The sequence below is a fragment of the Heptranchias perlo genome, chromosome 1 (genome assembly GCF_035084215.1).
Source record: "Heptranchias perlo isolate sHepPer1 chromosome 1, sHepPer1.hap1, whole genome shotgun sequence".
NCBI classification, from domain to species: Eukaryota; Metazoa; Chordata; class Chondrichthyes; order Hexanchiformes; family Hexanchidae; genus Heptranchias; species Heptranchias perlo.
The window spans coordinates 179956906-179971185 of record NC_090325.1 but is presented as its reverse complement, the minus strand read 5'-3'; the positions used below and the strand labels follow the sequence as shown (position 1 = coordinate 179971185).

The following is a 14280-nucleotide window of genomic DNA, read 5'->3' as shown; positions in this document are numbered from 1 at the left end:
CAGCATCCAAAGTGGCATATCTGTTTGAGAGGGGGATGGCCACAGGGGACCCCTGCACTACCTGCCTGCACCTCTTACTCTTCCTGGTGGTCACCCATTCACTTCCTGCCTGTATACCCTTTACCTGCGGTGTGACCAACTCGCTAAACGTGCTATCCACGAGTTTCTCTGCATCGCGGATGCTCCACAGTGAGTCCACCCGCAGCTCCAGCTCCGAGATACGATCGGTCAGTAGCTGCAGGTGGACACACTTCCCGCACACATGGTCGGCAGGGACACTGGTAGTGTCCATGACTTCCCACATCTTGCAGGAGGAGCATATCACTGGTGCGAGGTCTGCTGCCATGACTTGCCTTAGCTGAGTTACCCCTTTTAAATTACGTTGAAATTAGAAAATGTTAACTATACTAGGGACCTAGGTTCACTAAAAAAAAAACACTATCTGCTATAAAACCTGCAGATCTTCCCTTTCTTATTACTTTACTTACAGTAAAATGGTAGAAATACTCACCTGAACCTACTCACCAATCAGCTGCCTCCCCTGTGCCGCGTCACTTTCTGACTGGTGACGTCACCCCGAACTGCCGCTGGTCTCAGAGTCTCGCTCTCAGAGTAAGCTCTGGTCTCGATCTTTGCCGCCGCTCACCGACTGAACTCTCGCTCTCTCCGCGCTGTTTTTATCCCCGCTCTGGTCTCGCTCTTTGCCGCCGCTCACCGACTGGACTCTCGCTCTCTCCGCGCTGTTTATATCCCCGCTCTGGTCTCGCTCTCTCCCGCCGCTCACCGACTGGACTCTCTCTCTCTCTGCGCTGTTTTTATCCCCGCTCTGGTCTCGATCTTTGCCGCCGCTCACCGACTGAACTCTCGCTCTCTCCGCGCTGTTTTTATCCCCGCTCTGGTCTCGCTCTCTCCCGCCGCTCACCGACTGAACTCTCGCTCTCTCCGCGCTGTTTTTATCCCCGCTCTGGTCTCGATCTTTGCCGCCGCTCACCGACTGAACTCTCGCTCTCTCCGCGCTGTTTTTATCCCTGCTCTGGTCTCGCTCTTTCCCGCCGCTCACCGAAGTGGTTCTTTTCCCAGAAAATAGTGAACCTCTGGAACAGGCTGCCGGCTCCTGTGGTGGATGCTGATTTGCTGAATTCTTTCAAGCGAGAGCTAGACCTGTTTCTGGCTGGGGCGGAGATCACTTCTTACAAAAGGTAGGTAATGCATAGAATTATCAGGACCAGAGTGATCTTCTTTTCTGTCCATCGTTGTTCGTATGAGTGAGTGGTGATATTGCTTGTAGTCATCAAGCTAGATCAGAGAGTGGATGATTAGGCATATCACGAACTGTGCACACATGAATTAATATTTGTGTACGTGTTGTACCAAAGGGGAGCAGTGAAGATGGGAGATTGTCTGGATTTGGTGGGGGCAAGCATGTTGAAAATGGAGGCTAAGCAGTGTTGAGCATGTCAACAGAAGTGCTGATGTTATGATGGATGGTGGACTAGAGAAGAGGAGGTTGAAAGTTACAGAACATGTTGAAGGAACTGGTAGTAGTTTTTTTTCCATGGGTGAGTGTTGGAGAGTTGAATGGGGATAAGAGGACAGAGACATTAGAGGAAAATGGGCAGGGTTTGTTTTAGTCCAGACTGGTCACCAAGAATAATGAGTCACTTGGTGCAGAGATGAGATTTCGGCAAGCAAATTGTCAGTTAGTAGATGATGAGGAACTTGATGAGAAAGTGGGAAGAATGGTTGAGAATGAGGTGCTCAAGCATGAAAATGTTAAAAGGAAGGGGGCAGGCCAAGATGAGACCTGGACTTTGCAGACTGCACTTGAGACCTATTTAAATATGTACACTTGTGTTGGTGTCCTGATGTTAAGTATTAATGTGGGGCAGCTTAAAAGAAATGGAAGTGGGCGGACCTGGAAATAATTCCACTGAACCAGTTCAGTGTGTGTACTCGGATGCTTGTCATGACTCAAGCACAGAATTTCAGAGCGGCTTTGTGAGCTTAGTTGGCACAGGTGAGAGGTGACTAATCAGCATCTTGCAAAACACTGTGGAAAAAATTGCTTTCCAATGCTGCACCAGTTACATTTACAAGTGCTGTTGATGTCAGGAGAATTGCACATTTGCAGTCATTTTTTTCCTCATGGTGTAGGCACAGCTGCATTTATTGCCCATTCCTAGATGTCTTGCAACAGTAATTGTGGGCCACCGCCTCGAAGGAAGTGAATCCTCCACCTTTAGCTGGTCTGGCCTATAAGCCAGTTATAAGCCACTATGTGGATGACTCCTAATACCATTAGTGAACCAGCTTTCTTGTTCATTTTTATTGAATTTAGTTCCACAACTTGCCATTGTGAGATTTGAACACTCAGCCTCTGGGTTGTTTGGCCAGTACCCTAACCACTGCACTATTGTACCTTCAAAGCTACCAGAATAACTCTGAGTAGCATTACTATCACTCCTCTTAGTACTATTGGCTTATTACTTTTTGACTGCAAAGTGTTGCATTTCTACTTAGTTTTTAAAAAAAGCTGCTTCACAAGCAAATCTTTTGGAGACAGCTATTTCTTGGGCGATTAACAGAGAACTATCAGAAAAAATCTCCCTGGACTGTCAATAGTGAAAAAGCATTGTAAATTAATGATTTGAAAAATCCATTTTGAGAGGTATAATTAAAGAAAAATAGTGATGTGTTACATAAACTATAATCATTAGAATGATCTGACTATATTTATGGAAATGACATCTTTGTGTTGTAGTATTGGTTACTTTCTATATAAAAAGATAGGATTATTGTAGTTGATTTAGAATGAAATCAGCAGATGTAGCCACAATATAGGTGCCTGATGACAAAATTCTTGGGATATGGCAGTTTCTTGTCTTGTTATTTTATTGATTTATACCATGATTGCTGCTTCAAATTTTCCTCTCGTTCATCTTCCGCTTTAAGTGAGCCACCCTACATTTTTCCATCTCCATGTTGAAATCAAGACTTGTTGCGTTATTTCTTCCTTGACCTGTCTTCCCCAGGCCATCAAAACTGGATCTTCCGTTCTTCCTGCAATTTATAGGCTTTTAAACCTATTATCTAATCAATACTTCTATCTCATCTTCTCTCATTCTCTCAGCTTAGGAAGGCCCTGCACAACAGACATTGACCCCTTTATCACGGTTCCTAAAGGGGTGGGAAGAACTACTCTTTCCTGAGTGTGCTGATCAACCACTGTAAATATCGATGACGCTGAGTGTTGTCTGGTCTTGTTTACAACCAGCTGTCTAATTTGGCAGGTTTCATTGTACAAGTTTGTTTCGAGAAGCCAAATTGCACATTAGTTTAAGGGACCTTTTGAAAACTTTTTGTTGCAACATAAAAAGGCATTGACTTTCCATCTTTTAAATTCTGTGAAGAGAATTAATTTATATTGTATTCACTAAGATGTGGAGATGCCGGTGATGGACTGGAGTTGACAAATGTAAAGAATCTTACAACACCAGGTTATAGTCCGACAATTTTATTTGAAAATCACAAGCTTTCGGAGGCTTTCTCCTTCGTCAGTTGAATGTGGGAATCCTTGAACGTTTCGCATTTATATTCAGAGAACAATACCTGGTGATTATAGATAATCTTTCCAACTGCCCGTTGTCAAGGCAATCAAAGTGTTCAGACAGAGAGGTGTTACCTACAGGACCACCGAATATACAAACGGCCAGAACACAAAACCGAGAAAGAGAGGGAGAAACATCCGAAAGGAAGAGAAAGACAGAGAATGACCCGTTGTATTAAAAACAGCTAACTTTTATTCGCTGGTGGGGTTACGTGTAGCGTGACATGAACCCAAGATCCCGGTTGAGGCCGTCCTCATGGACGCGGAACTTGGCTATCAATTTCTGCTCGACGATTTTGCGTTGTCGTGTGTCTCGAAGGCCACCTTGGAGAACGTTTACCCGAAGATCGGTGGCTGAATGTCCTTGACTGCTGAAGTGTTCCCCGACTGGGAGGGAACCCTCCTGTCTGGTGATTGTTGCGCGGTGTCCGTTCATCCGTTGTCGCAGTGTCTGCATGGTCTCGCCAATGTACCATGCTTCGGGGCATCCTTTCCTGCAACGTATGAGGTAGACAACGTTGGCCGAGTCACAGAAGTGTGAACCATGTACCTGGTGGGTGGTGATCTGGCATGTCTTGCAGAGGTTGCCGTGACAGGGTTGTGTGGTGTCGTGGACGCTGTTCTCCTGAAAGCTGGGTAATTTGCTGCGAACGATGGTCTGTTTGAGGTTGGGTGGCTGTTTGAAGGAGAGTATTGGAGGTGTGGGGATGGCCTTAGCGAGGTGTTCGTCATCGATGACATGTTGAAGGCTGCAGAGAACATGGCGTAGTTTCTCCGCTCCGGGGAAGTACTGGACGACGAAGGGTACTCTGTTGGTTGCGTCCCGTGTTAGTCTTCTGAGGAGGTCTATGTGATTTTTCGCTGTGGCCCGTCGGAACTGTCGATCGACGAGTCGAGCGTCATATCCCGTTCTTACGAGGGCGTCTTTCAGCGTCTGTAGGTGTCCATCGCGTTCCTCCTCGTCTGAGCAAATTCTGTGTATTCACAGGGCCTGTCCATAGGGGATGGCCTCTTTGATGTGGTTACGTTGTATTCACTAAGGGTGAGTTCATCTTCCCAAGTAGGTTACCTAAACAGCATGTAGTTTGGCAGATGTATTACTGGTATTTGAATACATTTTCTTTCAAAAAGAACTGCTTTTTGGGAGAAATGCTGGAGAATGAGAATATAATCAATAAAAGTTTGTGCTTGTCCATTTAAAATTTCTTTTTTCGGTATTTTTCTTTTATCGGTAATAACATAATTTTAGCTGACAGTTGCAACCACATAATGTTTGCAATAGCTAAATGATAGACCGTGGCTTTGTTTTCATTGGAGGGTAAATGCCCTCAAAAAAAATGAAAAAGATTTACAAACTGCATCTTATGCTCTAAAATGAATAAATGTACAGAATCCACTAAGATTGAGGAATCTTTACATAAACATTAGTCCTGGATTCAATAGTTGTGCTTCAGGTCATTTCTGACATGGAAAATCTACTAGAAAGATGAACCCTGACCATGCCTTCTGCCTTCTGCCACCTGATTGAGAATCTAAATAAATGGATGCACTCTGCTGACTAATTTACTAAAAAGAGTCCAATCAATTTAGGATATCAGGTATGTGGACAAGATTTTTTTTTTGCCAAAATATCACATAGATTCAGGGATTCACTTGAACTGATTGGGGCTTTTTGCAAAGCCAATTGTTCCTGGTGAAAGACCAAATGCAGATTGCTACACAGCAGCAGGAAGCAGCTTTTCCTGGCCTGGATCCATAAATGAAATCAATGGTTTTCACCAGACTAGCATGGCTGCATTTCGTGTTGTTTCAATGGAAGTTGGAGCAGCAGCAGTGGTATTATAACTACCCTTTGATGGGAAAGACCATTTTCGTAGAAAGGTAGAGGAACCCATACAACATGTGATAGAGATAGGTTATGAAAAGCAGGAACCCTTTTAAGACCCCTTCTTGCTCAACCAACCAATTACAGTAAAGCTGAATTTAACCACGGCCTTTTTGTTGCACAGTCCAGAGTTTCTGGGCTTCGTACCTTAGCATCCCATCGCTTTCTAATAACTACACCCAGCGATTCTGGCTGGGATTGAGCACTGCAATTATTTAGACATGAGCCTTTCACTCCTGGGATCTAGGTTCAAATCCAACCCATCCTGATGGGATGAAAGTCTCCTCTGTCTGCTGGCAGTAAGTGAAATGAGTTTAGTCAGTCTCCATCCAGTTCCTACTAGGCATGGCCCCACAGAACAAAACTTTAGTACAAATTGGCAATCTTGCTCAGGCTACATAATGGTTGGTATGAGAAATGGAAATATACTTGCATTTATAAAACACCTCATCTGAGTCCTTCACACAAAATACTAGTGGAAAAGATTGTTAGGGGAGGTGATTGATTCAGGGTCAATTAACATGTTTAAAAAGTAACTGGATCAATATCCATTGAGAAGGGATTGTGGGTTTTCTTAGCACTCCTTGATTTTTTCCCCCCAAGAAAGGTGGGGAAAGAACTTGATCTTTAAAGCAGAGAGCAGTACTGGAGAGAGTCCAAGATTGGAGATCTGATGTCCCTTTTAGAGAGGGTAACTTTTGAATTTAAAAACAAATAATTCAAATATGACAACATAATTTCTATTACTAAGGCACCAGTTATGATATGCAGCCTATTTATAAATCACTACCATTTTCAGTTATTGCTGATCCTCTAACACCAGTGCCGATCACCTGATCTGTGGTAGACACCTGCCATTGCTAATGCTCAACCTGTGGGAGTCAACAGGACAGAGCATTATTTTAAATTATGCCCTACTCTGCACTGGTTCAGTTCCACTCTGTACGGCTTTACAAACTAACAACCCTAATGCCATGTCTTGTACTTGGTCCAACCTAACTTGCCACTTTTTCCAACTTGTAGTTTAAGCAATCTTCTGCTGAACTTGCCTGGTAATCTGTGCAACCAATCTTGATCATGTTCATCTGGCATCTCCAACTGTGATTCTGCTACCCAATATTTCGGTCCATATATTTCAGTAGCTCTCTTCCATGTGTATTAATCTAGCTAAAGGATATCATGCCCGTTTGACAGTACATGCTCCAACAGATGTACAATGAGAAAGGGTTAATTAATCTTGTTGTAAAGGAGCCCTTAGGGAAGGGTCACCATAATATGATAGAATTCTTCATTAAGTTTGAAAGTGATATCGTTCAATCCAAAACTAGGATCTTCAATCTAAACAAAGGAAACTACGAAGGTATGAGGCACAAGTTGTCTATGGTTGATTGGGGAACTACTTTAAAAGGTATGACAATAGACAGGCAATGGCTAGCATTTAAAGAATTAATACATGATTTGCAACAAATATATATTCCTTTAAGGCAGGAAAAGTGGTCCAATCGTGACTAACAAGAGAAATTAAAGATAGTATTAAATCAAAGAAAGGGGCATATAAAGTTGCCAGAAAAAGCAGTCAGCCTGAGGATTGGGAGCATTTTAGATTTCAGCAAAGGAGGACCAAGAAATTGATAAAGAAAGGAAAAATAGAATGAGAGTAAACTAGCGAGAAACATAAAAATGGCCTGTAAAAGCTTCTATAGGTATGTAAAAAGAAGACTGGCGAAGGGAAATGTGGGTCCCTTACAGAGACGGGAGAATTTACAATGGGGAATAAAGAAATGGCAGAGAAATTAAACAAATACTTTGTGTTTGTCTTCACGGAAGAAGACACAAAAAACCTCCCAGAAATATTAAAGAACCAAGGGTCTGGCAAGAATGAGGAACTGAAGGAAATTAGTATTAGTAAAAAAAAATAGCACTGGAGAAATTAATGGGACTGAAAGTTGATAAATCCCAATGACCTGATGATCGACATCCCAGGGTTTTGAAAGAGGTGGCTATAGAGATAGTGGATGCATTGGTTGTCATCTTCCAAAATTCTATAGATTCTGGAACGGTTCCTGAAGATTGGAGGGTAGCAAATGTAACCCCACTATTTAGGAAAGGAGGGAGAGAGAAAACAGGGAACTTACAGACCTGTTGGCCTGACATTAGTAGTAGGAAAAATGCTCGTAGCTATTATAAAGGATGTGATAACAGGACACTTAGAAAAAAATAATAGGATTTGACAGAGTCAACATGAATTTATGAAAGGGAAATCATGTTTGACAAACCCATTAGAGTTCTTTGAGGATGTAACTAGTAGAATAGATAAGGGGGAACCAGTAGATGTGTATTTGGATTTTCAGAAGGCTTTCGATAAGGTCCCACACAGGAGGTTGGTGAACAAAGTTAGAGCACATGGAATTGGGGGTAATATACTGGCATGGATTGAGAATTGGTTAACAGACAGAAAACAGAGACTAGGAATAAACGGGTCTTTTTCAGGTTGGCAGACAATGACTAATGGGATCGGTGCTTGGGCCCCAGCTATTCACAATCTATATCAATGATTTGGGTGAGGGGACCGAATATAATATTTCCAAGTTTGCTGATGACACAAAACTAGGTGGGAATGTGAGTTGTGAGGAGGATGCAAAGAGGCTTCAAGGGGATATAGGCACGCTAAGTGAGTGTGCAAGAATATGGCAGATGGAATATAATGTGGAAAAACAAATGCAGAGTATTTTTAGATGGTCAGAGATTGGGAGATGTTGATGTTCAAAGGGACCTGTGTATCCTCGTACATGAGTCACTGAAAGCTAACATGCAGGTGCAGCAAACAATTAGGAAGGCAAATGGTATGTTGGCCTTTATCACAAGAGGATTTGAGTACAGGAGTAAAGATGTCATACTGCAATTATATGGGCCTTGGTGAGACTGCACCTGGAGTATTGTGTACAATTTTGGTCTCCTTGCCTAAGAAAGGATATACTTGCCATAGCGGGAGTGCAACGAAGGTTCACCAGACTGATTCCTGGGATGGCAGAATTGTTGTATGAGGAGAGATTGAGTAGACTAGGCCTGTATGCTCTAGAGTTTAGAAGAATGAGAGGTAATGTCATTGCAACAAACAAAGTTCTTACAGGCCTCGACAGGGTAGATGCAAGGAGGAAATTTCCCCTGGCTGGGGAATCTAGAACCAGGGGTCACAGTCTCAGAATAAGGGGTAGGTCTTTAGGACTGAGATAGGAGAAAATTCTGCACTCCAGAGGGTGGTGAATCTTTGGAATTCTGTACCCCAGAGGGCTGTGGAGGTTCAGTCATCGAGTACGTTCTAAACAGAGATCGATAGATTTCTAGATATTAAAGGCATCAAGGGATAAGGAGATGGTGCAAGAAAATGGTGTAGAGGTAGCTGATCAGCCATGATCTTGTTGAATGGCGGAGCAGGCTCGAGGGGCCGGATGGCCTACTCCTGCTCTTATTTCTTAAGTTCTTAGATGCTGCATGCCTCACTCAGGGAGAGCCCACTTCTTCATGTCAGCAAGTGCTGACAAAATATCAGGCTGACTTGATTATGAAGCGCAATCTATCTGCACTTGTAATCCACAGCTGTGACTACAAAATCTTTGTAGCTGTTCTCATTTAATCTAAGCACTATATTAAGACTAATCATCTTTGTAACACAGGCTGCTAACTCTGATGCCCTTGCCTTTTTTTAAGACTAAATGTCTCCTCACTGCACCTTGCTCTACCACACCATACTTTTCAATCCTAAATTTTGCTTCTCATGCTTCATAGCTCCAGTCACCACCCAGATCCTTGCACTGGATACAATATCATCTTTAGCTACTTCTGCATTCCAATTCCTTCGACGTCTGATAATTTGCAGTAACCAAACCGACCTTGCAACATTTATACTTTTCCATCGCTAACACAAATGGCAAGCAAGCTTCACCAATGTACTATGGAGAGCCACATGAGCCAGGAATCTTGGCATTCCCAATAACTTCCTCCAGTAAATCTGGCAACATCATCAAGATAAACTTGCCAGATATTTTAAGACGGGTAGCCCAGAAAACACTTCCTGTTTTTTAACTGGGTATCCCTGACTATTGCTGGTCTTCCTGGGGCTGCTAAACATGCTGCTCCGATTGCATGTTTTAGTAGTGATGTCACAATAATTATGCATGCATGGGGATAGTGACACCATCTTGATCCACTTCATATCTCCAAACCTTTCCACGGTTTTACTGGTATGTCTATCAAGGTTCTTAATTTTTTGGCCATTAAATTTATTTCTCTAAAATCGAGACTTACACTATATTTCTTGCTTTTCTATGGTTCAAACTTCATTTTTCCATCCATTCACCACCTCCAGCCAGTCATGTAGTCTTGTCTTAGTGCAGTCAGAAGCCTGGAAATTTCAGCACAGGAGAATGCCATTCAGTCAGTCAGGTCCTGCAGCTTCTGCAGTACTATCTAATCCCATTTCCCTGTTCTTTCTCTGTCCCTTTTAATATTTTTATTCGTGTTTAATTCCTTGTTGCGATTGACTCATCTTCAGCAGTTATTTGTGATGAAGTATTGGCAGAATAACATTAGATAAGTTAAATGTGTGGCTAGCAAGAAATATAGTGTAGGAGAGAAGGGTTTTAATTCTTGGGACAGTCAGGGGAGGTTGTGCGAACAGGGTGGTCTTCACCTTAACTGTACTAGTGTCAGTTTATTAGTGGAAAGGGTAAATAGAACACTGGGGGTGGATTTAAACTAATGTGGCAAGAAAGGGACATTTCAAGATATGGAAACAACAGCATAGAATTGAACCATATTGTGAGTATGTTGAAGCTGGGGAATTTAGATCTGGCAAAGTGAGCATTGAGGAGGGATCGGGCGGAGTGGGTACACGCTGCATCGAAGAGTGGAGGTAAGTGTCTTAAAATAATGTACACAAATGCAAGGAGCATTGAGAATAAACTCGGTGATCTGGAGTTCTGTAATTGTGGTAAGGATAAAGAGGATAGGTCAGGAAGTCATGGTGCGTTTTATGTAAAAGAAGATATGAAGGTAAGTGAAATAATTAAACCTAGATTCAGAACAAGTTTGAGGGGTTATGGATTGAGATTAGGAGAAGAAGCTAGATTTTGGGAACTGTTAGAGGTCACTGAGTCATCATGAGGCTATGAATACTGAACTGTGCAAACAGATTAGAGAGCTATATTTGAGTTGCTATATTTGATTTTATAAATATTACAAAGATGTCCAAATAAAGATCCGGAGTGGGAGCTATATCAAAAGTTATAAATTGTTGACATGCCAAGTGATGAGACTAAGGAAGGAGAATAAGCATTGGAACAATGGACTAAATGATATAGGTCTACATGATCCAACACAGAAAAAGAATTTGGGGGTACTAGTAGGCACTCGTTAAAACCATCTGCTGTGATGTGGTATTGGTAAATAAGGCAAATAGAATCTTGGGTTGTATTGCACATGGAATAGACTACAAATTACTAGATGTGTAACTAAAGCCAAACTGTGCATTAGTTCATCCTCACCTGGAGTAGTATGCACAGTTCTGGCCCCCCATGTTACAGGAAAGATGACATGGCACTAGAAAAGGTCCAAACATACCCATCTGGTACCTGACATCAGACACGCGCTACAAGGAAAGACTTCAGAAGCTGAGTTTATTTACACTAGAGAAGATGTAATTCTGTGTAAAAATGAGAGGGGATCTTAGTAAGATCCTTAAGGGTATCGACAAGTTGAACCCTCAGAAACCGTTTAGCCTTTCTCCAAAGACAACAACGAGGGGTCATAGAAGGGAAGGTGAGTGGACAGGATTGCCGAGGGAGGTAATTAAGGCTGACAATAGCGGTCATTTTGAGATGGAGGTAGGCAAGCATTTTGGTGAGAATAGGGATATAGGTAGTGAACAATCTTCTGTTTTTGAACTCTGGCCAACTAGATGGACCAAAATCGTCTTTTGCAGTCTTGTTGCAGCTTGATACCCTAATAATGCATTGCACAAAAAAATCCTTCCAATTTCCCCCTTTACACTTCTAGTACTAATTATGAGTTTATGCATCCTTGTTACTGATTCACCACTGACCAGTGGAAAATAATTTTTCATTATTTACTCAAACCCTTTTATAATTTTGAACACTTATGTCAGGTGCCTTTAAACTTCTCTGCTCTAGTGAGTATGATTTTACTTTGTCTCTTGTAACTATATTCTCTTATCCCATATCAACTAGCAAATCTATGTTGCAACTTTTCTGTAATATCCCCAAAACTGTACATTGTGCTCCAATTGTGTATTAAACAATATCTTGTATAAATTCCTTACTTGTGTATTCAATAGCATAAATGTAAAATCCAGAATTCCACTTTGCCCTTTCTATTGCTTTAAAGGACCTGGGCATGTGGTAAGTGCTGCATGCTTAGGAGGGACAGGTGACTTTGGACCTATGGTTCCCAAAGCTCTCCACCACTTTGTCATGTCTGGGTCTGTTGTAGACTAATTGATAGAGATTGATTGGTAGTATTTACTTGAAAGTAATATTTGGTTTATGGCTGATAATCCTTTAGAATTATTTAGTAGTAGTCTTGGATATGCAAGTAAATTGTTGTTACTTTATTTTGTACAGGAATATGAAGAAAGATCTAGGAGAGCCCAGAAGTCCCCCTCTCCTAATCAGAGTGTGAGGAAAAACCTAGACTTCGAGCCTCTCTCCACAACAGCACTTATCCTTGAGGACAGACCTGCGTAAGTACTAAATAACTGTAATTTCTTATTCCCTAACTTTTTTCAATAGCAAGAAGATTGTATGCCTTAAAGTACTTTGTTATCCTGAGAAGAACGGTATATGGGATCAAACTAGGTGGAGTTGAAATCAGATAATGGGTTTGTATTGTTCTGACAACATTGCTAAATTGATTTGTTGGTATATGTTCCTATTTACATAATACCAATCTTTTTCAATGGGTGTGAAGTCCCTAAAGGCACAATGTAGGATTGATTTTGTCGGGGGGTTTTTCTAGCCTTTTTCTTAGGGCTGTTAAGTTCCTTAATATGCCATAAAGTTGAAAGTGAAATTATTTTTCTATTATACTATATAGAATATTGGAGACAGATCATTACAAAACTGTAGTGGCAAAGCTCTAACTCTAATTTGCTATATCCTACATTGTGATTATTGAGCATAAGTTGATAGATCCACTTTGCAAAAAACAAATGTTTATAATAACCCAAAACTTGTAGATTTTAGTTCCCCTGTGTCTTAGTTGGTAGTCAATCTATAGCCACATCATACAAATTAGAAGGTCCCAGGTCTCTGCTGAATTAGATGATCTCATCCAGGTTGGCAGTAAAGGTGCTATAATTAGAAAGATAAATTCAGCCAGGATGCCTGCTCCTGATTTCTATCAAATGATCCCAGCTGGAAAGTGCACGTGTGCAGATGTTGGGGTGGACAAAAATGGGTTTGGCTGTGACGCCCCATGATGAAATTGTTTGAACGCATTCATAGTCTAAGCCAGTGATGGCCAACCCCCAGGTACGTGTGTCACAAGTAGCACGCCTCGCTCCGGAGAGAGGCACGCCACGGGAGTGGCCGCTGTAGACTCGGGCTCCTGGGGAAAGGGTTGTGAGCGGCGCCACGCGGCGGTGGCAGTTGACTTTTGAGTGTGTGGTGGTGTCAATTTTGCTCTGTTTTCTTAGTTCGTGGTGCGTATAGTTTTTGTTTCATTTCCATCCTAACAATGTCTCTGAGTAAACCGAGCACATCCAAATGAAAGTTATGAGAGTGTTTAATCATGCTTAGGAAGAACAATTTTTGTTCTCACTAGGTAAAACGTCGAAGCCAATTTGTTTGATTTGTGATGCTGCTGTGGCTGTCCCAAAAAAAATTTAATTTGGAAAGGTATTTCGAATAGAAGCATGGGGAATTCAACTTAAAATATCTAGTTGGTTCAACTGTGCACAGATTTTATTTCCAAGAAAAAGGCATGTCTCGCTGTGCAACAGGGGTTCTTTGTTAGAAAAAGAGAGGAATTGGTGGCTATGGTGAGAGTATAGTATGAGATTTCTCTCACTGCAATGCAGGGAGAAGCGACCTTACATTGAAGGGGAACAGGTCGTCAAAGAGTGTTCGCAAATTTTTGCTGCACATGCTGGTGATCCCAAAATAAAATTAATGGTAAACGAAATTGCACTTTCCTGGAACACCATCATGAGAAGAATTGATGAAATGTCTAGTGATGTCACAGAACAAATTAAATTTTATTTTTCTGCTTGTCAATATTTTTCACTAGCAATGGATGAAAGCTGTGATTGTGCTGATACGGCGCAGCTTAATATTTTTGTCAGGTGTATAATTGAGAACTTCAGTGTGATTGAAGAACTTCTACCTTTGCGTCCTTTCATTTCTACAACGGGAGAGGACATATTTACAGAACTGAAGAAATGTGTTAGAGAAGGAGTTGAACTGGTCAGAATTAGACAGTGTCTACACTGATGGGGCACCCTGTATGATTGGCAAAAGAAATGGTTGTGTTGCTCGGCGTGAAAATTTTTGGAACGCAAATCATTCAAGTATCATTGCATCATTCACCAAGAGTCCCTCTGCCAAAGACATGAACTTTTCACACTTTCTTGATTCTGTGACGTGCTGTATAAACAAAATTTGCACATGTGTGTTATACAGTCACGAATTCTGCAACTTGTTTGATGATGCTTTACATGATGTCAAGGAATTGCTTCTTTATTGCCAAGTGCGTTTACTGTCAAAGGGACAGG

The 14280-nt window shown here is 41.7% G+C and overlaps 1 protein-coding gene across 2 annotated transcripts in view; it reads left to right on the top strand.

Moving 5' to 3' along the window:
- The window catches only part of LOC137328200 (TBC1 domain family member 14-like), a 93275-nt gene that overhangs the window by 54353 nt on the left and 24642 nt on the right, over nucleotides 1-14280 (top strand). For both annotated transcript variants that reach the window (XM_067994319.1, XM_067994320.1), the window contains one exon: nucleotides 12131-12249. In XM_067994319.1, the coding sequence (XP_067850420.1) occupies nucleotides 12131-12249 (119 nt within the window). The remainder of the gene's footprint in view (nucleotides 1-12130; nucleotides 12250-14280) is intronic.